This window comes from Oryza brachyantha, chromosome 10 (assembly GCF_000231095.2).
Source record: "Oryza brachyantha chromosome 10, ObraRS2, whole genome shotgun sequence".
Taxonomy (NCBI): Eukaryota; Viridiplantae; Streptophyta; class Magnoliopsida; order Poales; family Poaceae; genus Oryza; species Oryza brachyantha.
The window spans coordinates 11021704-11046776 of record NC_023172.2 but is presented as its reverse complement, the minus strand read 5'-3'; the positions used below and the strand labels follow the sequence as shown (position 1 = coordinate 11046776).

Sequence of the window (25073 nt, the reverse complement as noted above, 5' to 3'; positions counted from 1 at the left end):
CCCTAAAAAAGCTCCTGCACAAACAATTAGTTTTTGAGTCTTTAAAGACGATATCTAGCCAAATAGCCCAACATAGTGCCCCAACTCCCACGAAAAATTGACCTTTTAACCAAGGCCTTAGTTTCCTAGTCCCGTAGGCCAACCTCCTAATAGGTATGCAACAGAAATGGGTGGATTCAACTCAACAATATCAACACCACTTCAAAGACAAAGATATAATCCCTTGATCCCTTTCCTAGTCCAAATCCAAGTTTCTTGTAGTCCTTCTAGACCCTAGCTATCGCCCACCTGGAGACAGGTCACCACCATGCTTGGTGCATAGCCATAATGTACCAATGGCTGGACTGGTTGGTTTGCAATTAAATTTGTCTTCTTGTTAGTCAAGACTCCAGTGTTTCATTGTTAGTTAGTCTTTGTCATGAATTTTATTACATCCTCTGTCGTTGTTTTAGCTACTAGATTCAATAAAAGTTCCTTCTGAGTTCACACATTTGCCTCTTCTCCTCTTTTCAGCTTGGTTTTGTTTTGTCTGATGAGGGTTTTCGCTTGTGCTAGATTAATGCTAAAATTTGTGTCTTCAGCCCACCATTACTCACTTTGCCCTTGCTTTGCCGCTTGTAGCGTAGAGAGATAAAGGGAGAGAGGAGTTACCATTTCACATGTAGGCTCCACACTGATAGGCAGATGGGTAAGAAAGAGAGAAGGGACTGGCTCATGGGCCACTATGCCCATTATTTTTTATTTTGTTTAATGACTAACATGTGAGTTCGGTTGAGCATTTTTATTTTTATAATAATTGAAAATGCTATATCTGTTTTATAATATGCTACTTTCTAGCATTGTTTACATTCATATATCTTACAATATAAAATAGAGGGAGTCCATGCAAGCATCGTGTAATCACCACGTAAGGCCAAGACTAAGTCAAAGTGAGGCGCCATGCAGCAGAAATCACTCTCAAAACCATTGAGGAACTCGATTTGCACGAATTTTACAAGGTACTGACTGGTTTGCAGTGAATGGATATATATGAATAAAACTGTACCTAGAGCTGAAGGACGTAAAATGCACTTCATACATGGATATATCATGGCCTGGTTTGTATGCGCCGAATATCCTGGCCAATCCAGATGTACTGAAATTTTAGCGTGGGCACCTCAACCATGGGCCAGGACTAGGCTTTAGGCCCTGGTTCTACTACATTATCATCACAATGAGACCCACAGCGAGTCAAAATTCAGAGAATACCACTCGCCTGAACTAGTACTGATCATCCCCACAATCGTTTAGGGTGTATTTGGTTGGTGGGATATGCCTGGATGAAAGATGACTGTCTAGGTTTTTGATGCGTTTGGTTCGTGGATAAAACTGGATATGGTGGTCCAGAAAGAAAATATTCCATAAAAATACTAGATAGATGTATCCGACTAAATTGGCCGGATTAGCTTGCTCGCGCTCGCTACTAGGGTCCTCGTCACAAGATAACCATACCATGGCATCGAGTTCTTCGATCACCACGACGACCTAGCGCTGGCGGTGCAATGCAAGTTGCTAGACGATGCGATCCAGAGCTAGCTAGCAGTGCAGCAAGTTGCTTCACGTACCTCGCGGTCGGTCAAATCCATGGAGTTTTTTCCACCTGGAACGATGAACAGCACGCAGATCGATCGCCCGGCATACACAACATACTGCACATTACGTACGGCAAAGTGCCTCGATCAGGCCTGCAATGTATAGTTGACCAACATGGAAATTTTTTCATTTAATAAACATTTTTAGTAACTAATTTTATTACTAAACTACCGGGCAAAATTTTTCCAAAACTAAACCTTTTGGCCACGTCAGTGTTGGTGACGTGGCAAGCCGTTTGATCGGTATGGCATGGCGTGACAGTCTTGGCACACCATTGTTGGTAGCGTGGCATGCCGTTCATGGGTGAAAATATTTTCTCCGAAGGTTTAGTAATAAAATTATTTATTAAAAATGTTTAAAAAATAAAAAAAATTCACCAACATGCATGCAGATTAATTAATTAACACGTACTGCACTACGGTGTGCTTAATCAACTTCTAATCAGTACGTAGTATTTGTCTACATGAGCTAGCTGACCGGGCTTGCTTTGGATGCAAGTTCAGATATTTGACAAGGTACTGTTGCTGCTTGTGGATCGATCGTTGCTTTGCTTTTGCAGTTGTGCTAGCTGGCTGCTTTGTGTCTGTGCAGTACTACCGTCGTCAGAAATTTCAGAATGCAATACGTATTCAGTAGTAACATTAGCACTCCAGGCAGGTGATCGATTAATTTACTAATCCAGTTCATATCAAACAATTACTAATTGAAAAGAGATCTATGGAGGACACGTCACACCCTCTCTTTTCGTTTCTGTTTATAAACCAAAATTTAAAATTTCAAACTTAAATTTTGGAAAATTTTCATCAAATTTTATTTTTCAGCCTTAACTTTTAGATGGCTATGAATACGTATATAAAATGTTGCCAATAAAGTACTAACTGTTACGGTAGTTAAAATAATCAACCACAGCTAGATCTGCATGCAAATGCCTTTAGCTAAAGTAAATTAATAAGCAGCCGTTGTGTAAATTTCAGTTTCTTTTTGCAAGTGTGTGTTGCCATGCATGTTCACCTACACTTATTATTCAATCTTTTTTTTTCGCGTGGAATTAATTAATTAATTATTCTGTCCATATATTACTACTGCACTTGTATTAAAATGATCTTGTCAGCGCGTCTCACTCATCCCAATCTCCGCATGCATAACATGCACAGTGTTCTTGATTGTATATGTAGCCAGCTGCGTGGTCAATCCAATGGTCGGATCGCCACTTTGGGGTGTTTAGATTAAGAAAATTTTTGGAAGAAATATCATATCAAATATTTGATCGGATGTCAGAAAGGGTTTTTGGACACGAATGAAAAAACGAATTTCACGGCTAGCCTAGAAACTGCGAGACGAATCTTTTTGAGCCTAATTAATCCGTCATTAGTATATATTGGTTACTGTAGCACTTATGGCTAATCATAGACTAATTAGGCTCAAAAGAACGTCTCGAGATTTTTTACATAACTGTGCAATTAGTTTTTTGGTTCATTTATGTTTAATGCTTTATTTAGGTGTCCAAAAATTCGATACGATGTTTTTGAAAAAAAAATTTAGAAACTAATCGAGGCTTATCACGGCGTACGAATGCGTCAAAGTCAGCTGCCATGGATTCGAGAGCTTCGAGGTCGCATCCTCTGCAGTGTCAATTCCCTGGATACAATTAATTATGTTCATCGGTAGATGCCTGTGCTTATTTGCATAAGTCAAGTCAATTACAAGACTTAATTCGGCTAGGCGTAGTAGTACGACTGGAGTTTTTTTACACATCGGTAGTTAATTTTTATGCGTAGGTTTAACCGTTTATCGTATTTAAATTTTATACGTAAATTATAAGTTACATTCAAAGTTCCTACCATAATAAATTAAATCACAATAAAATAATTAATAATTATATAAATTTTCAAATAAAACGAATACTCAAACTTATACCTATACCTATAGTGTCAAATAAAAAAAAAGTGAAGGGAGTACTGTAGTCTCCTGCGGTGTTCAATTAAATGATCTTTCATACTCGATCTCGATCGATCTTAATAATGCACATGGCTAGCGTAATCATGCTGATGCTTGCATTCTCTCCAAAAAGAGTAGTAAAAGAATTAACATTTCGGAGCCATGCATGCTAAGGTCTTGATTCGGATTTACTGTTTTATGAAGGATGTTTACGAGTACTTATGCGACCTAACATTTTTAAGAATATATGCTATATAAGCTATATATATATATTTTATTTTGAGTACTTTTAGAAGCCAAGAGCAGGTGCTGTAATTTTCAGTGTTAAATTAGTATGATAACATCTAACAAGTAACAAAATTTACAGTAAAAGTCGGAGATGTCTCTATACCTCTTTAAGAACTATAAAAGTTTCTCTTTGAGTTGCATTTCACATTAATCATTTTTACAATGAGGATTATCATAACTAGTTAAATTTCTTACACAAATTACCCTAGATTAAATATATTTTAAAATGTAATTATATGTGAAATTATATGTAACTATGTATTCAATTCTATAAATACAGTTATATTTTGCATATCTTAACTACTTCAAATTTAGGGACGGGGAGGGTAGTCAGTAGTTACACCGTCTCCCCTTCTTGTGCAGTGCATCCCCTCCCCAAGTAAACCCAAACAAAAACCAACCTATGAGAAAACAAAGTAAAAACAAACCGGTGTTTAATTTCTACTCAAGATCCCATTGCTCGGCCCATTGGGCCCGGCCCCTTTCCAAAAATCAATAGGTTATCATAATGCAATATATATCTCGTTACAAAGACAAACACCTTAAATTAATTCTAGATACGTCTCCAGCGGCCGGGCATACACTATCGTGGAGCTCGAAAGTAATTAAACTAGTGGAGCTACGAAGGCCTGTGGTATGGCAAACTACTAGAGCTGCATTAGAGGCCTGTGGTTCTCGACTTTTCACATGCATTATGTCCTATTGAACCGCTAATTAAGTAGTTATGAACATAAACAAGTTATGTAGCTTGCTTTTGCCTTACAAGTTCCGATATTTGACTTAAGGATGGTATCTAACCGTAGAACATGGTTTCAACGTTAATAGAGGCAGACATTTTTTAAGGACGGTAAAATTCCCTGATATAATTATATATTGTTTTTTCATCAAACACCTATATTATTTGAGACAGATCTAAGAGATGATCGTAGTCAGGACAGCACGAAATTAAGGACTTATTTTGCTAACATGGATAATAAGATCTGCAATTAATTACACCTTGCCGTAACATATTTAAAACGATTTTACTGTCAACGCCTCTCGCGCGCTAGCTCATCCCAATCTCCGCGTGCAGATCATGCAGCTATATATTCTGTGTGTGGTTGACCGGCCGGTCGATCGAATTGTCAGTTTGACGTCGCTTACAACGAGGTTTGATTGTGTCAAAGTCAGCTGCGATATCGATGGGATCGGAAGCTAGCTAGCCTGCAAGTCGCCTCTGCAAATGTCAATTCTTCTAGTACTAGCTGGTAATTTACGGTAAGAGTTTTTTTTTTCCGGAGAAACAGGAATATATTAAACAGTTCCAACTTACTCCATCACCAAACGTGCATGATACGAGGTTACAAGAGTTATCTCTCCAAAACATAGAACTATCGTGAGTTCTAGCATAATCTGCTAAAATCATGGCTAATTCTATTATGAAAACGAGTAATTTTGCGAATAACTATCTTCCTGCCTCCAGTCAGGAGACGCTTGGCTTCCATAACGTTGCAAAAGATCAGTTCCTTTGAATTTACTGTAAGAGTTTAAGCGGGCTGGGAATGGATCGGACTGTCATTTACCAAGTGTTTGAATTCTCACCAAGAGTAAAAGATACTAACATTTTGAGCTATATACAGAATTACAGAGGCCATGATTTAGAGACAATAAGTTATGGAAACTACCGATCCCGTTTCATTTTTTAACATTTGTATGTTAATGATTATAGACATATACATAAACAATATATGAATATAGCTATAGCCAGTACATTGGTTCGAAACTTTGCAACTTAATTTGTTTAAAAGCACTGTGTTATATATCTTGAGTCACCTTTTGTATCGTCTAAGTACTCACATCTTGTTTGATAGATGGGCACGCATGGTTGTAACTATCTTGTTATGTAGTTAATCCAGCTAGGATGGCCTTTTCTTATCGAACAAATAATAATTAGCTAGGATATCTGTCTCATGTAAACTCTAGACATATGGGATAAAATAGAAATGTAAACCTGCTGATGCACGCGATCTCTTGAAGTAAATGAACTTCTTTGCTGTAGTTTTTTAAGCCTCAACTTGATCACTACGGAAGATGCAAATGAAAAACTAACATGGATGCTATTAGGATGAACAAGTGATGCACGCGGCCTCAAGCACTATAAATAGACGTGTAATCCTTCACTCAACACTCATCGCTTCCAACACTCATAGCTTATAGGTAAGCTTTAACAATGGCGGGGACTAAGCTAGCAGCTCTTGGGTTTGTTGTCCTCTTGAGCATTGGACTAGTTAGTGCCGTGAGGGTAGAAAGATACTCAAATGCCCAAGGTTCGGGCACAGGAAGTGGAGAGGGGGTAGGATCCGTGAATGGTGGGGGAGCTGGGGTAGGAACAGGGAGTGGGTCTGGTAGCAGTGGTTACTATGGTGCCCACGCAAGTGGTGGAGGAGGAGGTGGAGGTGGTGGTTACAGTCAATACGGTGGGTCAGGATCTGGTAGTGGATCCGGCTCAGGCTCAGGCTCTAGTCAGACTAGCCAAAATGGATATTATGGTTACGGAGGATCAGCTAGTGCTGGTGGTAGCGGTGCCGGTGGTGGAGCTGGACAAGCTGGTGGTTACTGGCCATCCTACGGTCATGGGTCTGGCAGTGGTACAGGCTCAGGCTCTAGTGAGGCTACTAATAATTATTATGGTCAATACTCTAATGCAAATGCCGGTGGCAATGGTGGCGGTAACGGTCAAGGCCAATATGGTGGCAGCGGCAGTGGATCAGGTGTTGGATCTGGATACGGTGATGCCAACCCTTAATTAACTTCGTAAAGGAAATTCTTGAAATGGAGCTCACCTATTGTCATGTCATGTCTACAAACTAGAATTTATTCCTTTCTGTTTGTATTTGTTTCATATGTTATACAACAAGAAATAAAGGGCTTCATTGTTCCAGTAAAATTCACTGGGATATACCTAACACTATTGAGAGATTTATGTTTGCTAAGAGCATGATGCGATTCAATCGGATTGTTATCAGTCTAAGAGCGATGACTATTTAAGTGGTTTGCAGTCGGTTTGTTTGCGTATGCATATTACGCCGACCTGTCTTTAGCTTTGTGTGAGCTAAGGCTGCGTTCTTTTGTAGATGAAAAATCAAAGATTTTTTAATTTTTTAATAGGTATTTAATTGTATATATAATGGAATTAATCACTAAAAGGTTTAAAATGTACTCTATAAAGGCAAGACGATAAACTTTATATAAAAACTTTTTATAAACAATACACCATTTAGCTTAATTGGTAAGCGTATATGTAAAATCTGAGAAAAATCTAGCAAAATAAACAAGCCGTCTCAGATTAATCAATGTATATATTTAAGTGATCTGTGCCTTTTGTAGTCTACGGTCTACCGATAAGTTTCAGATGAAATCATGCCATTGCAGTTAGCCACACATATGGTACGGTTCCAATCGTTGGGAACAAGTGTTAGTACAAACCAGGTTGACTGGTCAGATCACACAAGCATGAAATCCCAATGCTATTAATTAGCTAGCTCACATGATTAAGAGTAAGCTCCGACACAACAAGTGGCCTGCAGGCCACTCCTTGTCTACACCTGATGTGGCCTATCATGTACCACCTGCGTGTAACATTCCATGCATATTTCACTCGAGTCTTGCCACAAGCTTTTCTCGCCTTTTCCAGAGGTACTATAACAGTATTATCTTTTCGCTTAAAATAAGCACCAGCAAAACATTTTATTAGCGATTAAAACATAATTGGTAAATAAAATTCTTATATGTGCATTCTTAATAATTTAAAGCAAATACTGAAAAATAAATTAGAATAGGAAGCCTAATATTTCAAATATTTAAAGTTTAATTTATTCATTTCGCCACACTACACTATTTCTTTTCAGCTGGTAGATGTTGCCATATATTAGGGGTTATTCATGCTCTTTCTCCTCCGTCTCATCATTCAATTTTAAGTGATATCTTGGAGCTTATGCTTAGGGCTCGTTGAACAACCTGCTCAAAGTGCACATGTATTGGTGGAGAAGATGGCGGAGAGGCGACCAGCCCTTAGGAGAGGACTTGATGATGTGATATTGGTGAAGTTGCATAACATATGATAGTAGGAATCGTCACCGGAAGGACGGAGGGAGGAGAAGAGTCTAAACATGGGAAAAGAATGACCCACATTCATAAGATCCATAAAAGACTACAAATATATATTAGTACAAGGTGCTGGTTGATTTATCGGCTTAGTTGATTTTTAGGAGAGATATAACCACCTAATATCTATCCGTAATCTAAATTCGTAACCCTAATGGCTATTTACTGTGATCGGTGGAAAACGAGCCATAATTGTATGTGGAAAAGCCCTCGAGGCACACCGGTACATTATATAAGAAAAGGAACCTACAGGACACTTGTGTGGTTTTCTACGTACTAAAAATTCATAACTAGACTCTCCCGTTCAGAGAAAAGCACTGGAAGGGTTTTGTGAGGTGATTCCAGGGTACTCCGCTGAAGACCCGAAGTTCAGGAATTCAGAACAGATCACTGGCGATCTGATTTCGGCGACGGCAAAGAAGAAAAAACAATAATCAAGAGAAGAAGAGAAGATGGATCTATGGCTTCGTTTGTAGGTACAATATTTAATTTCCGCATCCAAATTAACTGGTGATCATGTATAAGTTAAGTTTAAATTCATAATCTATTTTATAGATGTAATCATTTATCCAACATAAGGATGTTCAAACACATGGTCTCAAATATGAAGTTAAATTTTGTCGTCTCGGTTGCAATTACATCATATATATATATATATATATATATATATATATATATATATATATATATATGTGTGTGTGTGTGTCAATCCGAGTTGTAAATAGTGTGCTATAGTAGAGCTAGGCGACCGGGTCCCAACACTATACTTACTATCAGCACGTGCGGCTGCCGTAGTTGCTTCGATTCTCACTCCCGATCCTGAGTGCAATTGTTTGGCTTATTTAGAAAAAAAAATCAAACGATACATTTATAAATAAAAAATAATCGAAAGAACTCACGCAGAGTACACAGATCGATCGATGACGTTACTCTCTCTCAGACACCAGCAAATTAAATATGTGGGATCATATCATATCATCACGTCCAACGCATGCAGCTACTGGAAGCAAGGTCGGCCGTGTGTTACTTGACTTTAGTAGAGTACTTTCACATGATGATCACTCTTTCCCTAATCAATCACATGTATATCAGTTAATGGACTAATTTAATTCAACCTTACGTACGCTAGCTGATTGTAGCAAGTCGATTGCCTTTCCTTGCTGGTTAATTAACTACAGCTGCTGGGGCCAGTAAAGTGTGTGAGGCTGTAACTTCTGATCACCAGCTACTGGCAGCTGTCAAAATAAATACTGATACAAATTATAATTATTTTTCGATTGTTTATCATATACTAAGTAGATGTCAAAATATTCATGCTTTATCATCTTACTGGTCGATTTTTGAAATTTGAATGGATTAATTTTTTCCAATCATTTAATTGGCTCCGAAATCATTGGAATACTTAAAATAATGAGAATTAGTAAAAAAATATTTATATCTTACAATACAAAATTTAAATTATACAAATACTTATATTTTGGAACGGATGAAAGCATACAGGGATAGGACATAACGATGGTGTCGCAGTGGCATCCTGCAGGCTGCAGCTGGTTCATATTAAAATGATCAAGCAATGTCAGCTTAATAATTAGCTGTCTGATCTCTCGCTCATCCCAATCTCTGCATGCGTGCATCGCGGCCTCCTGCATGAAAGATTTTATATATAATTTGTGGTCGAGTTTCCACGTTTGAATATAGTACATGTCAAAGGATCAAAAGTCATCCGCTGAGAGAATTTCGAGGTCACCGCTGCAACGTACGTCAACTACGAGATATCATATATACCAGAAGGATCGTATTCTTTAGGGCGTGTATGAAAAAACAATATAAAAGTAACATTTTTTTCCAACAATTTCTGTCTCTAAGTTTAGTTTTTTTAAAACAATCCATCGGGAAATCACAGCAAGTTCACTACTCTCTGCTCTCCCACAGTCGCGCAGTGTCTGAAGATTGTCGAACTAGCTACAGTAGTCTGAAGATTTTCAGAAAACGAACGCGGAGCAGAAACAGTGTGTGGACATGCATAACAAAAAGGCAGCGTTCGAAGTTGACTATGTCACTGTGTGTAATCAGCGCATGTAAAACGAGAAAAGCCATTAACATATGATTAATTGAGTATTACCTTTTGTAAACTTGAAAAATGGATTAATCTAATTTTTTTAAACAACTTTTATATAAAACTTTTTTTTCAAAAAATATTGCGGAAAAAGAGAGAAAAGTATTGCTGCTTGGTCGGTTTCGAATGCAGCCAAAGTAGATTTTCAGTGTTTTCTTCTCCTTTTGTTACACCATAACAACCACTGGCATCGCCGGATCCGAACTCGCTAGCTCAGCCATCTACGACTGAAGAACCGGTAGAATGGCTAATTACCGAATGACTGATCCTCTGAAACTTCAGACAACCGTTACATGCATAATTCAGAGAAAACACAAACTGAACAAAAAGTGCAGCTAATCGAGAACAAAAGCAATATGAAGATTTGGGGCACAGGATTGTTTCTTAGTTTCTTCAAGAATTATCTGCTAGGTATTTGTCAGCATAAACGAGTATGTCCAGCTTGCTTTGCCGTGCAATTTTCGAGATTTGACGAAGGATGGTCATCTAGAACTAGAACGTGGTGTCCAGGGCATACTTGTTTGTTTTATTTTGCTCACAGCATACGTTTGTTTATTAAAGTTTAGAATGCATGCAATTTGTGTATTCAGTAATTAATATAGTGATGCACTGGCGCTGTACTAGACTACTAGGGCGATAGAGTTGAAGCACTGTTAATACCGATTTCAACCTCCTCATCTTTTCACTTATGCTTATGGTTATAAGCCAAAATTTAAATTTTTAGCCTTAAATTTAGAATTGACTTTAGGGTTTTTTACTTAAGTTTATTTTTCAGTATTGACTTTTAGATCGTCAAGAATATGTATATAAAATTTTTATTCACAAATTATTTTTCGTTGTAAATATATCATTTTACTTTTTTCATAAAACATCAAAGCAATCATCCCTTCATCAAACGGCAAGCTAGCTAAGTGAGACGGATCTACCACAACACTACATTACAAACTACACCGATTTACTCCCCCGTTCTAAAATATATGAATTCCTAGTGATCAATATAGACAAATACTTATCCAAATTTATTCCCAGAATCTCGCTATTCAGACGATCGATATCTGTAATAACTTTTGGCACTTTTACTCGGTGGTGCCAGTGTACATTCATCACTAATTAATCGCAATCCTTAGAAATCATCAGTAAAAACAATTACTGTATCAGCGCGTCTCGCTCCATGCAGCTAGCAGTGTGTCCATTCTTGCATTCTGTGCTTGGTCGGATTTGCCACTTGCAACGGCGTTTGAATGTTTCAAAGTCAGCTGCGTTAGTATCGAGATCCTCCAAGTCGTCGTCTATCTGTTGATGTCAATTCTTCCACTAGGCCGAGTTCGGCACCACCGGTTAGCTAACTAAGCTACTCTTGTTTTCGCGCACGCTTCTCGGACTGCTAAACGGTGTACTTTTTGCAAAAATTTTTTTATAGAAAAGTTATTTTAAAAAATCATATTCATCTATTTTATATTTTTTATAATTAATAATTAATTAATCATGTATTAATCTATTACCACATTTTTCGTGCCAGGGCATAAGTTAACTTATACCAATCTATCGAACGCGGCCTAGCTAGCTAGCCTTAATTATATTCATCGGTAGTGCTATGATCCCTTCGTTCCAAAATAACTTTATATTTCTGGTTCAACTTTGAATTAGAAATGTGATGTTATTTTGGGATGGGGCAAGTGGTAGATTGTTGTGTTGATTTGCAATAATAGTCGGTGCGAGGTCACGTTCTTATAATTCAATGAATTATTGAAACAAATATTTGCTTCATACTTCTATAAATATGTTTTCTCAAAACATTTTTTTCTTCCATATTTTATAGATCACTCGTTTTAGCTGTTTTATATTTTACAACCAACAGGACAATCTAAGAAATAATTTGTTTCAAACCATAACTTAACTCTTTCTCGTATAAGATCTTCCTCTTTTTTTTTCCCCCTGAAGACAGTGATCTTGATCTATGCTCATGATTAGCTTAATACGTATGACGTGTGGGCATAACTTCTCATCAAGACTAGTGAAATAACATAATTTTGAGAGATTTATATAGGGATCTTGATTCAAAGATATAATTAATGGCTACATATTGGTTTAGAACTTTGGGACTTTGTTTATTTCAAATAACATTTTGTATCACCTCATTTTTCGATGATAGATTATCACAGAATAAGTAACACATGCTTATAGCTATCTAAATACATGTAACAACTTGAGGATGTATTATTATATCGGACATAAAATAATTAGTTAGGATATACCATGCATGTAAACTCTAAACAATCTAAATACAACGGAAACAAATGAAATTGAATGCGAGTCTGTTAGTTAAAATGAACTAAATAACTAAACGAGCTTTGTCTTCTCTCTAGTTCTTTAAGCCTCAACTTGGTCCCTCAAGAAATTAATTGCCCACTAAAGAACTAATGTTGACGCAATTAAGAAACTAGTGTTGCATATGGCCTCAAGCACTATAAATAGCCATGTAGTCCTCCACTCCATACTCATCTCCTCCCACACTCATAGCTAATAGAGTAAGCTAACAATGGCAGGCACTAAGCTTGCAGCTCTTGGTTTTATTGTCCTGTTGAGTATAGGACTAGCTAGTGCCGCCAGAGTACAAAGATACTCTGCTTCCCAAGGTTCTGGCACTGGAGGTGGAGAAGGGGGAGGATATGTAAATGGTGGTGGAGCTGGGGCTGGAACTGGGAGTGGATCAGGAAGTAGTGGTTATAATGGTGCCCATGCAAGTGGTGGAGGAGGTGGCGGAGGTGGTGGTTACAGCCAATATGGTGGTTCAGGAGAAGGCAGTGGGTATGGCACGGGCTCAGGTTCTAGCCAGACTGCCCAAAATGGATATTATGGTTATGGTGGGTCATCTAGTGCCGACGGTAGCGGTGCTGGTGGTGGTGATGGACAAGCCGGTGGTTACTGGCCATCCAACGGTCATGGGTCCGGTAGCGGTACGGGCTCAGGATCTAGTGAGGCTAATAATTACTACTACGGACAATATGCTAATGCAAATGCTGGTGGCCATGGTGGAGGTAATGGTCAAGGCCAATATGGTGGTAGCGGACGTGGTGCAGGTGTTGGCAGTGGATTTGGTGATGCTAATCCTTAATTTCCTTCGTAAAGGAAACCGTAGAAATGAAGCCCAATGCATGTTTTGTATCATGCCTACAAAGTAGAATTTGTTCTCATATGTTTGTACTTGTTTTATGTGTTATGCAACAAGAAATAAAGGGCTTCATTTATTCAGTGAAATTTGGTATCACAGTAACTAACCTTGAGATTTACTAGTATGTGTGCTGAGATGGTCATGTCATTCGATTGGATGGTTATATGCTAATAAGCTAGTGTATACCTGCCGGGGAGAACATTACGCTATAATTCAAGAGCTTTTTTTTTTTACCTTTCTTGAAAAGTACTTCAATGTACCACATTAAAAGCCAAGCAACTTAAGGTACTAGTTACTAGAATTTTGCACTAAAAATTTTAATATCTCAAGGTTTTTTTAACTATGATAAAAACTCCCATAATTCAAATGGACTAATACATCCAAACCCAGTTAAATAAATGGTCTTTGATATCCTTATACGTCTACCTCTATTCAACTGTGTGTGTGACTCTGAGTAACAGGATGTGTGCTAGCTAACTTTGCAAAATTGAAGGAGCTGCAATGCTGCATTTATGCTCGCTGAGGATACCCATGGAACTTCACATATTTACGTGTACCATGGTCTAGCTAAAAACTTCTTGAATTGTACCTGCATGGCTCCAATTTGTGGAAAGTATTGTTAGGTTAGCCAAGTCCATAGTTAAGAGTCATGTCACATGAGAGTTTGGTTAGGTCACACATAGATGAAAGCCCAAGTATATGAGCTACCCCAACATAATAAGTGACCATGGCTCTGATCCTTTTCTGTACCTGTTGTGGCCCATGTACCCAACCCAGCTACAAGTTGTGTTACATCTACTCTATTGCTCTTAATATTTTTTTTTGACCAAAGTAAACAAAATTTTGATGCTTATATTTAGGATACACCCCACTTTAATAAGTAATAAAATATGACATCCTAACACCAGCTTGAGGGCACAATTAATAATTAAAAGTCCTAAACCCCATATTTTGCTTTGGCCAAGATATGGGTTTTTTTACCATTCTTGAAAAGTATCTTAAGGTACCAAGAATTTTAGTACAAATTTTTGATATCCTAAGGTACAATATACCTTAAAATACCACACCTTTTGCACTAAAAGTGTGGTAACTTGAGGTTTTTCAAGCATGGTAAAAAAACTCCCAAAATATAGGTAGATACTTCTGGAGCATTGGATGGGGCATTATTTGTCATCTTTCCTAAATAATTTGATTATTTTACGTTCATGCTTGCTAAGTAAGCTCTTCCTATTTGCCACTATTGGGCAGAGATCACTCGCAAGCAGCACCATTGCCAACTGGATGTGAACTCGGCCTGCACACCATATGATCTTCACAAGTACTATTTTCAAATGATTATTTTAGCACTAACAATCATGCATAGCATGATTTAATTACTTTGAGATCACACAAATTAAACTATAACTCCCTTCGACTTTTTTGTTTGATGCCGTTAACTTTTTATCTATATTTGACCCTTTGTCTTATTCAAGAAATTTATATAATTATTAACTATTTTATTATGATTTAGTTTACTACTAAAGTAACTTTAAGTATGATTTATAATTTTATATATTTGGATAATATTTTTGAATAAAACGAAGGATCAAACATGAATTAAAAATCAACAACTTCAAACAGAAAAAACCGGAGGAAGTATATCCCACTAGGAGGCAGAAAGTTAAACCACAAGTACCCTTCTGCCAAAAAAAATACATGATACCCAGCTCCTTTTACGGGGTTTGAGGATTTAAAGCCTTAGAGCTGCTTAAGCCGTTCCAGTCGTACAATCTACCAACCTTCTAATTGGAGCAATTTGTTCCAACGTAACATATATATAACATCCAATGAAATGTGCATTGGTAACTCGAGGTACCAAATCATTTTTTATCGTTAGATCATTTTTGGTCTTTAAATATAACAGAACACATCTTACTCAGCTAGATCTAATAGTAAAAAATAATTTGGTACCTCGACATCCAACGCATGCAGCTTCTGGAAGAGCAAGGTCGGCTTGCGCAGTGGCCGCCGTGTGTTCTTGACTTAGTAGAATACTTTCACATGATGATTATTCTATCACTAATTAATCACATGTATATCAGTAAATCGACTAACTTAATTCAACCTTACGCTAGCTGATTGTAGCAGGTCAGTTGCCTTTCCTTGCTGGTTAATTAACTACAGTTGCTGGGGCCAGTAGAGTACCGTGAGACTGTCACTTACGATCACTGGCTACTGGCAGCTGTCAAAATAGATACTGTTCTAAATTATAAGTATTTTTACATTGTTTATCATGTATTAAGAAGATGCCGAACGATTCTCTTTTGGTCATCTTACTGGTTGATTTTTGAAATTTGAATTCATTAAATTCTCTTCCTAAGCATTCGCATGATTGGCTCTGGAGTCATTGGAATGCTTAAAATAATAATAAGAATTAGTTTGAAATGTATATATGTGTTATAATATAAAATTTAAATTCTAGGTATACTTATCTTTTAGAACGGAGGAGAGTATATATACGGATACGACATAATGATGGTGTCGCAGTGAAGGCAGCAGCTGGTTCGTATTTCTCTAGGCTAAACAATGAGTATTTTAAGATATCACATGGTACCACTGTTTTATATGTAAAATTTAATACTTTATAGTATTTAAGATAATAAGAGATACCAAATTTTACGTAGAAAATAATGTTACCTTTGATACGTTATCAAAGAGGATAAAATTGCTCGTAAACAATACCGCGACGATGGTGGTATTAAAATGATCAAGCAATGCCAGCTTAATTAATTAGCTGTCTGACCTCTCGCTCATCCCAATCTCTGCGTGCATCGCGGGCTCCTGCATATATGAAAGATTGTATATATAATTTGCGGTCGAGTTGCCACACGTTTGAATGTACACTTCGTCAAAGGCTCAAAAGTCATCCGCTGAGAGAACTTCGAGGTCTCCACTACAACGTAAACTACGAGATATCATATACCAGGAGGATTGTACTATCTAGGGGCGTGAATGAAAATTTTTCACCGTACCGATAATGTTCCTGAAAAAAAATAATAGACAAGTAATATCTTTTTCAACAATTTTTGTCTCGAAATTTAGTTTTTCTAAACAATCTATTGGTGTTATATTGAAAGAACACTAAATAGTTATATATATATATATATATATATATATATATATATATATATATATATATATATATATAATAGTCAGACTAATACGCGCACCCCTTAGTATAAGTTATTCTATACCCCATCACTTCTAAGGCGTCCCAAGACCCATCCCACCCCTCTTTTCAAGACCTAAAAATTACCCCGACCTCATTTAAAGGTTGGCCAAACACTTTTCCCTATAGGTCAACCCATTTATGGGCTTTCCCTCATGTCTATTTAAGCCCACCCTTCGTCTCACATGAATTCTACAGTAACACGACAACTAATTTGTTATAACAACATCGAAACATATTCATGAGGGATCTGCTTTTTGAAAGCACTTTTTCTAATTCTAACAAGGTGGTACAAACATTTAAAAAAAATAATATACGAGGTGAGATAAAGTTGTTTAAAGTTTAAAATCTTAAGAAATATTTATAGAATTTGTATTAGTATACACTAATGTTATGACAATAGCTACAGTAACGCTACACATTCTATGTAGAAATAACGTCATGTTACTATAAAATATGTATATTATTATCGCATAATTATAGTAACGTAGCGATATAAGTGCAGTAACATAGCGATATAAGTGCATTAACATGTGCGCTGTTAATAACATCGTGATATAAGTATACTAACATCATAATTAAAGTGCAGTAACATAAGATATCACGGTATACTATTGCTACAGTACAACTAATACATGTGAGAGAGCTAAAATGTTGTATTCCCAATCTTTAGAGAGCAATATCTCATGTGTGTTATATTAATTTTTAAAACCGTTTTTACTAGAGTGGTTAAAAAAGTATGATTTAAAAAACTAATCTGTTATTATATTGTTACTGCATTTTATAAGACATGTTATTATATTTTTGCCTTTCGTGTTACTACACTCTTCAGATAGACGGGATTGGTCAAAGGTGGGGTGTGGAGGAATGTCAGAAGGATGGGTTTGACCTGTGGGAAGAGCTTTGACCAGGCCAGAAGACATGTTTTTGGTCCTTGGAAGGCGTGGGAGATGAGTTTGGACCTTACGAGAGCAGGAGGGTATACAATAGTTTATTCTAAGGGGTGCACGCTATTAGTTTTGCTATATATATATATATGTTTTATAAATACAAAAAATGTCTAATATTTTAAATTTATGATAGTTAATACTTTTTATGTTCCATAATATATAAAGTTTTAGAGCTTTACACGTGTATCAAGAAAGTTCGTAGAATTAGGTTTGGGAAGGTTGTGATTTGTTGAGAAAAGAAAACAAGTCAAAATTTTAGTGGTCGAAGTTTATGGTTAGCAAAATTAAATATAAGTGTAGAGTTGTTATATTTTGGAGCAAATTTTAAAAGCTAAAAGTTATTATCTTTTTGGACGAAGGCGTATTTAATGACATGACAGGTCTCGCGCGTGGGTGTTCAGCTCAGCGAACAAACTCCAGCGAACCGTACGAGATAAATAAACATCGAAATATGTACGGAGGTAACTCTCCCATGTATTTTACCGATAATATTTTTTACTTCGTTAATTATTTAATTAGTAGTATTTTATAAATTTATTTTTTATGCAATAAAGATGACAATAAAAAGAACGATATTACTCCTTCAAAGTTCTACTACACCGAATATTATTAATAGTATAATTTAATTATAGTCGTTCGACGAGAAAAGATCATAAATGCACCGGAGTCCTTTCTCCAGATTAAAGTTTGGACAGACGCCGACATGGGGGACTTCAATTAATTTGTGCTCGGATGATCTCCAAATGTGAAATTAGCTACATCTCTATGAGCTTTATATGGTAATTAAGGATTTGATTTACAATATGCTTTCAGCTTCTTCCTTCTAATCGCATTGCTGATCCAACAGATCATCGCTGATATGCAAACTAGGAACACCCCTGTGTTTCTTGACATTTCGCATGCATCAGTGAACGTTCTGTGTGCCAATCAATGTCAGGAAATGACAGCAAGTTCACTACTCTGCTCTCTCACACTCGCGCAATGTCTGAAGATTTGTCGGACCAGCTACAGTATTCTGGAGATATTCAGAAAACGAACACAGAGCAGAGACAGTGTTTGGACATGCATAACAACAAAGCAGATTTTCAGTGTTTTCTTCTCCTTTTATGTGTGATCGTCGTTACATCCATAACAACAGCTGTCATCTCCGGATTCGAACTTGCCTCAGTAGCCATCTACGACTAAAAGACCGGTAAAAAAAGCTAATTAATTACCAAATAACTGATCCTCTGAAACTTCAGCCAATCGATACATGCATAATTCAGAGAAAAAAAAAACGAAACTGAACAAAAAGTGCAGCTAATTCAAAACAAAAGCAATATGAATGAATTGGCGCACAGGATTGTTTCTTAGTTTCTTCAAGAATTATGTACGTACTTGTCAGCATCAACAAGTATAGCCAGCTTGCTTTGCCGTGCAATTTTCGAGATTTGACGAAAGGATGGCCATCGAGAAGTAGAACGTGGTGTCTGTCCAGGGCATACTTGTTTGTTTTATTTTGCTTTGCTCAAAGTTTAGAATCCATGCAATTTGTGTACTCAGTAATTAATATAGCTAGTGACGCATTGGCACTGTACTAGACTACTAGGGCGATAGAGTTGAAGCACTGTTACCGATTTCTTTTTCACCAAACAGCTAGCTAGCTAACTGGGACAGATCTACCACAACACTACATTACAAATCACAGTGATTTAATCTATCCATTCTAAAATATATAACACACCCCAGTTTACTTCAAGTCTAGTAGTGGTATGTTTTAGGCCTACATAGCTAATAAGTGAATGTGTAGTAGCGATTTAGTATCACCTTGAAAGTTTAGTTGGATGATGACCTGGTTATAAGCATCGATGCTCTGACCATAGTATTATTAACTCTTTTACACAAACCGGGGACTTACGAAAGTGTAAGCGAAATATTATACGAACCCAGTCAATATGCAGAGTGGACTAATACGGATGTTCATCACTAATTAATCGCAATCCTTAGAAATCAGTAAAAACAATTACTGTGTCAGCGCGTCTCGCTCCATGCGGATCATGCAGCAGCTAGTGTGTCCTTTCTTGCATTCTGTGCGTGGTCGGGTTGTCACTTGCAACGGCGTTTGAATGTTTCAAAGTCAGCTAAGTTAGTATCGAGAGCCTCCAAGTCGTCGTCTATCTAGCTAGCCATATTCATCGCTAGCGCTATGATCCCTTCGTTCTAAAATAACTTTATATTTTCTTGTTTAATTTTGAACTAGAAATGTGATGTTATACGGAAGATTTTTTTTCTAGATCACTCGTTTTAGCTGTTTTATATCTTACAACTAACAAGATAATCTTAGAAATAATTTGTTTCAAACCATAACTTAACACTTTCTCTTATGCGATGTTCCTCTTTTTCTTTTTTTTTTCCTGAAGACAATGATCTTGATTAGCTTAATACGTATGACGCGTGGGCATAACTTCTCATCAAGAGTAGTGAAATAACATAATTTTGAGAGATTTTTATAGGGATCTTGATCCAAAGATATAATTAATGGCTACAATATTGGTTTAGAACTTTCGGACTTTGTTTATTTCAAATAACATTCTGTATCACCTCATTTTTTGATGATAGATTATCACAGAATAAGTAACACATGCTTCTAAATATATGTAACAACTTCAAGATGTATTTTATATCGGACATTGTTAGAGATATGATCCGTATTATCATCTATAATGTATTTGGATTATATTAGTAGTTTCTTAGTAGGTTTTTCCTAACCGTTTCCTGCTTGGAGTAGGAGTAGGATTAGTTTCCTAATAGGATACTACAATCCCTTATATATATCTCTTGTAAGCTGGAAGGGAAGGGTGCGACTGCCCGGTGTATTCTCCTGCTATTGTAACCATCACCTCATAGTGGTGATTCCCGCAAGGGTTTTCTACGTTAAATCGGTGTCTCGGTTATCCGACCAATTTTCCTAACAGACATAAAATAATTAGTTAGGATATACCATGTAAACTCTAAACAATCTAAATACAAGGGAAACAAATGGAATGTGAGTCTGTTAGTTAAAATGAACTAAATAACTAAACGCGCTTTGTTTTCTCTAAAATTCTTTAAGCCTCAACTTGATCCCTCAAGAAATTAATTGCCCACTATAAAAAATTAATGTGGATGCTATTAAGAAACTAGTGTTGCATATGGCCTCAAGCACTATAAATAGCCATGCAGTCCTCCACTCCATACTCATCTCCTCCTACACTCATAGCTAATAGAGTAAGCTAACAATGGCAGGCACTAAGCTTGCAGCTCTTGGTTTTGTTGTCCTGTTGAGTATAGGACTAGCTAGTGCCGCCAGAGTACAAAGATACTCTGCTTCCCAAGGTTCTGGCACTGGAGGTGGAGAAGGGGGAGGATATGTAAATGGTGGGGGAGCTGGGGCAGGAAAAGGGAGTGGATCTGGCAGTAGTGGTTATAATGGTGCCCATGCAAGTGGTGGAGGAGGTGGCGGAGGTGGTGGTTACAGCCAATATGGTGGTTCAGGAGAAGGCAGTGGGTATGGCACGGGCTCAGGTTCTAGCCAATTTGCCCAAAACGGATATTATGGTTATGGTGGGTCATCTAGTGCTGGCGGTGCCGGTGCTGGTGGTGGTGATGGACAAGCCGGTGGTTACTGGCCATCCTACGGTCATGGGTCCGGTAGCGGTACGGGCTCAGGGTCTAGTGTGGCTAATAATTACTGGTACGGACAATATGCTAATGCAAATGCTGGTGGTAATGGTGGAGGTAATGGTCAAGGCCAATATGGTGGTAGCGGACGTGGTGCAGGTGTTGGTGGTGGATTTGGTGATGCTAATCCTTAATTTCCTTCATAAAGGAAATAGTAGAAATGAAGCCCACCGCGTGTTTTGTATCATGTCTACAAAGTAGAATTTGTTCTCATATGTTTGTACTTGTTTTATGTGTTATGCAACAAGAAATAAAGGGCTTCATTTATTCAGTGAAATTTGGTATCACAGTAACTAACCTTGAGATTTACTAGTATGTGTGCTGAGATGGTCATGTCATTCGATTGGATGGTTATATGCTAATAAGCTAGTGTACCTGCTGGGGAGAACATTACACTGTAATTCAAGAAGCTTTTTTCTACCATTCTTGAAAAGTATTTCAAGATACCACATTAGAAGTTTTTACTATAATTCAAGAGCCTTTTTTTAACTAAATATTTGATATCTCAATGTTTTTTTAACTATGACGACAAAAAATCCCATAATTCAAACGAACTAATACACATCCAAACCCATTTAAATGGTCTTTGATATCCTTATACGTCTAGCTCTGTTCAACTGTGTGTGTGACTCTGAGTAACAGGATGTGTGCTAGCTAACTTTGCAAAATTGAAGGACTGCAATGCTGCGTTTATGCTAGCTGAGGATACCAACTTCACATAGTTAAAAACTTCTTGTTGTACCTGCATGGCTCCAATTTGTGAAAAGTAAGTACTGTTAGGTTAGCCAAGTCCATAGTTAAGAGTCATGTCACATGAGAGTTTGGTTAGGCCACACATAGGGATGAAAGTGGTATGGCTAGTTTTCGAGTTCCGGACCTGTTTTCGAATTCGGATAGTTTTGGGGTTCGCATTTTTTTCCGGATTTTCTCGGATTCAGATTCGAATTCGGATATTTTTTATCGGATACGGATTCGGATACAGTAGTGATGTTATCTGACGGATAGCGGAAACGGTCAGAAACTATCCGGGACCTTTTACCGGATACCGCAGCTCTCATATGCCATAGGCCAGCCCACAGACCAAAATTCGTTAAAGCCCAATAGCTCATAACGAGTTAACCCTAAAAGCCCAAGGCCCCTGTGCTGTACTGCTGTGCGTGCGTGTGTGCGGTCATTGCGGTGCGGCCACCCGAGAGAACGAGAGCCCGAGAGGAGAGATTGAGAGAACGAGAGACTGAGAGGGCAAGAGGAGAGAATGCCGCCCCAGCCCCGGCCTTCCGCCGTCACCCGTCCCCAGGACCCCAGCCGACTCCACCTCTCCCGTCTTCGTCCTCGTCGTCCCCGCTGCCATCACCGACCCCCCCCTACCGTGTATGAGCTCTATCTTTTTGTTGATTTTAGAAGCTCGGTTTGAGGGGTTTTTATACTTTGGTAATTATCCATTACCGTATTCGTTCCATTTCATATTCGCTCCATATCTGTATTTGACAATATTCGATTCCGATTGCGTATCCGGAGTTTCTGATTCCAAAAAAAAATAAAAACGAATATGATAGAGCTAATTTCTGTCCGTATCTGATCCGTTTTCGTCCCTAGTCACACATCGATGAAAGCCCAACTTCCCAAGTATATGAGCTACCACAACATAATTAATCCCAACACAATAAGTGACCATGGCACTGATCCTTTTCTGTACCTGTTGTGGCCCATGTACCCAACCCACCTACTAGTTGTGTTGCATCTACTATATTGCTCTTAATATTTTTTTGACCAAAGTGAACAAAATTTTGATTCTTATATTTAGGATACACCCCACTTTAACAAGTAAAAAAATATGACACGATAATAATAATTAAAAGACCTAAACCCCATATTTTGCTTTGGCCAAGATATGTTAGATGCTTCTGGAGCGTTTTATGGTGCATTATTTGTCATCTTTCCTAGAGAATCTTGATTATTTGTAATTCATGCTTGCTAAGTAAGTTCTTCCTATTTGCCACTGTTGGACAGAGATCACTCTCAAGCAGCACCACCATCGCCAACTGGATGTGAACTCGGCCTGCACACCATATGATCTTCACAAGCACTACTACTTTCAAATGATTATTTTAGCACTAATAATCATGCATGGCTTGATTTAATTACTTTGAGATCACACAAATTAAACTATATATCCCGATCTCCGCGTGCATTGGGCTTCTGCATGATTAATGTATTTCTAATTAATGTGTGCTCGACTTACCAGGTTTGAATGCACATTTCGACAGGCTCTAAGTCATGGATACTAAGCTAGTACAACTTGTTGCTGCATGCATCCTTCATCCTCAAATATAACTAGACATTCGTGTAATCGAACGAGTGCGTTAGCACTAACGTGGCGCTGTCGTGGGCCGTCCGATCGGCTAGGTGATCGAGGCGTTAGATGCGATGAAGGGTCTTTTCCGGTGACAATAAAAAAAAAGGCCCACATGTAGGAATGGTAATGGGCCAAGGCCCTTGGGCTTTTTGACAACCCTATTTAATTCTTAAAAATATTTAGCTCAAAACTCTGTACAATTTTATTTTCAACATGTTTTAAACCTAGCCTTTAAATTTTGCAGGCAAAATGGTTAAGCTCATTACCACCTCTACCCACATGTGTGAATCGCCTGGTCATGATATATAGCTGGTTTATGTAGTTTGCCTCCTACATTTCTCCATAACACATAACTTGTAAATTGGGTATTATTTTTGAAATGTGTTTAAACCACCGATATTAATAAACGGTAAGAGAACATATTGAACACATTAAATATATCTAAAAGTAATTTATACAACAATGTAGGCCACTTCCGGCAATTGGGTAGGTAATCAGCGTGAAAAACATAGCAGTGTATTAGCATATAATTGATTAATTATTAACTAAAAAAACTTAAAAAACACATTTATATGATTTTCAAGACAAATTTTCTATAGAAAACTTTTACAAAAAACATACCATTTAGTTTGGGAAACGTGTGTCTAAAAAACAAGATAATATAGTTTGGAAAAATACGGTAAAGAACATGACTGTACAAGTAACTGTAGACATAGACATGAGTAAGTTTTTGTTGGAAATTTGGTCATTAATCAATATATTTTAATATAGAGAAAAGAAATACCGAGAATGATATCTAATGAAAATGATCTTGTCATTGTAACATACATGAGCATGCTATAAACAGTAAGAGCATCTACTATCAAAATGTTTAGCACAGTAGTGATAAAAGAATTATACCCTGATAACGTGTCCGTTCTCTCACTCGATGAGACAGTGTTGTTCGTGGTGTCTCCACCATTGCGGTTGCCTTCATTGCCATTGTCGTCACCTATATTGCCGAACTCATTGCCAAGGTTGGAGTTATTGCTGCGCTGAGAGATCAGGACATCAGACTTAAAGTCATCACCGTAGTCGTCAGCGGGGGTCAGAGTTGCTCTCTTGAACGCTGCCACAGTCGTCAGGGGTCGGAGTTGCTTCTGCGAACACCGGGGTCAGGGTCATTGCCGGCTCATCGGGGTCAGGGTCGTCGTTTGGTGGCACCGCAAAGATGGAGTGGTCGCCCAGTCGAGGTCATCGCCACGGTCGCTAGGGTTGTCAGGAGTAGTCACGTCGCCCTGATGCTCGAGAAGGTACGCTGACGGACGGAGCTTGGGAGGCCAACTCGTTCTACTCACTCGTGTGGGTAGTTGTGTGAGACCGGGGAAGAAAAAGAAGCAGCGCAAGACATACTTTTTTCTCCGTGAAAACTGTAACTCCTTTTTTATAATCGGAAGAGAGAAATTTGTGCGAGCAGGTAGTTGGCCATTGGCTCACTGACTGTTAATTCCTTAATGACCGAATCAATACATAATTAACAGTCCAACCATTATTGTGGAATCAATTCCAATATCGCCAAACCATGCACACAC

At 37.8% G+C, this 25073-nt stretch overlaps 3 protein-coding genes across 3 annotated transcripts; all 3 read left to right on the top strand.

Annotated features, from left to right (window-relative positions):
• Positions 1 to 6067: 6067 nt before the first annotated feature.
• Positions 6068 to 6652, top strand: LOC102709960 (glycine-rich cell wall structural protein 2-like). Its single transcript, XM_006661760.1, has one exon. It carries the CDS (start codon positions 6068 to 6070, stop codon positions 6641 to 6643), a length of 576 nt encoding a protein of 191 aa, XP_006661823.1. The 3' UTR covers positions 6644 to 6652.
• Positions 6653 to 12630: 5978 nt separating this feature from the next.
• Positions 12631 to 13371, top strand: LOC102709680 (putative glycine-rich cell wall structural protein 1). Its single transcript, XM_006661759.1, has one exon. It carries the CDS (start codon positions 12657 to 12659, stop codon positions 13230 to 13232), a length of 576 nt encoding a protein of 191 aa, XP_006661822.1. The 5' UTR covers positions 12631 to 12656; the 3' UTR covers positions 13233 to 13371.
• A 7308-nt stretch (positions 13372 to 20679) lies between these two features.
• Positions 20680 to 21417, top strand: LOC102709402 (putative glycine-rich cell wall structural protein 1). Its single transcript, XM_006661758.2, has one exon. It carries the CDS (start codon positions 20705 to 20707, stop codon positions 21278 to 21280), a length of 576 nt encoding a protein of 191 aa, XP_006661821.2. The 5' UTR covers positions 20680 to 20704; the 3' UTR covers positions 21281 to 21417.
• Positions 21418 to 25073: the final 3656 nt, after the last annotated feature.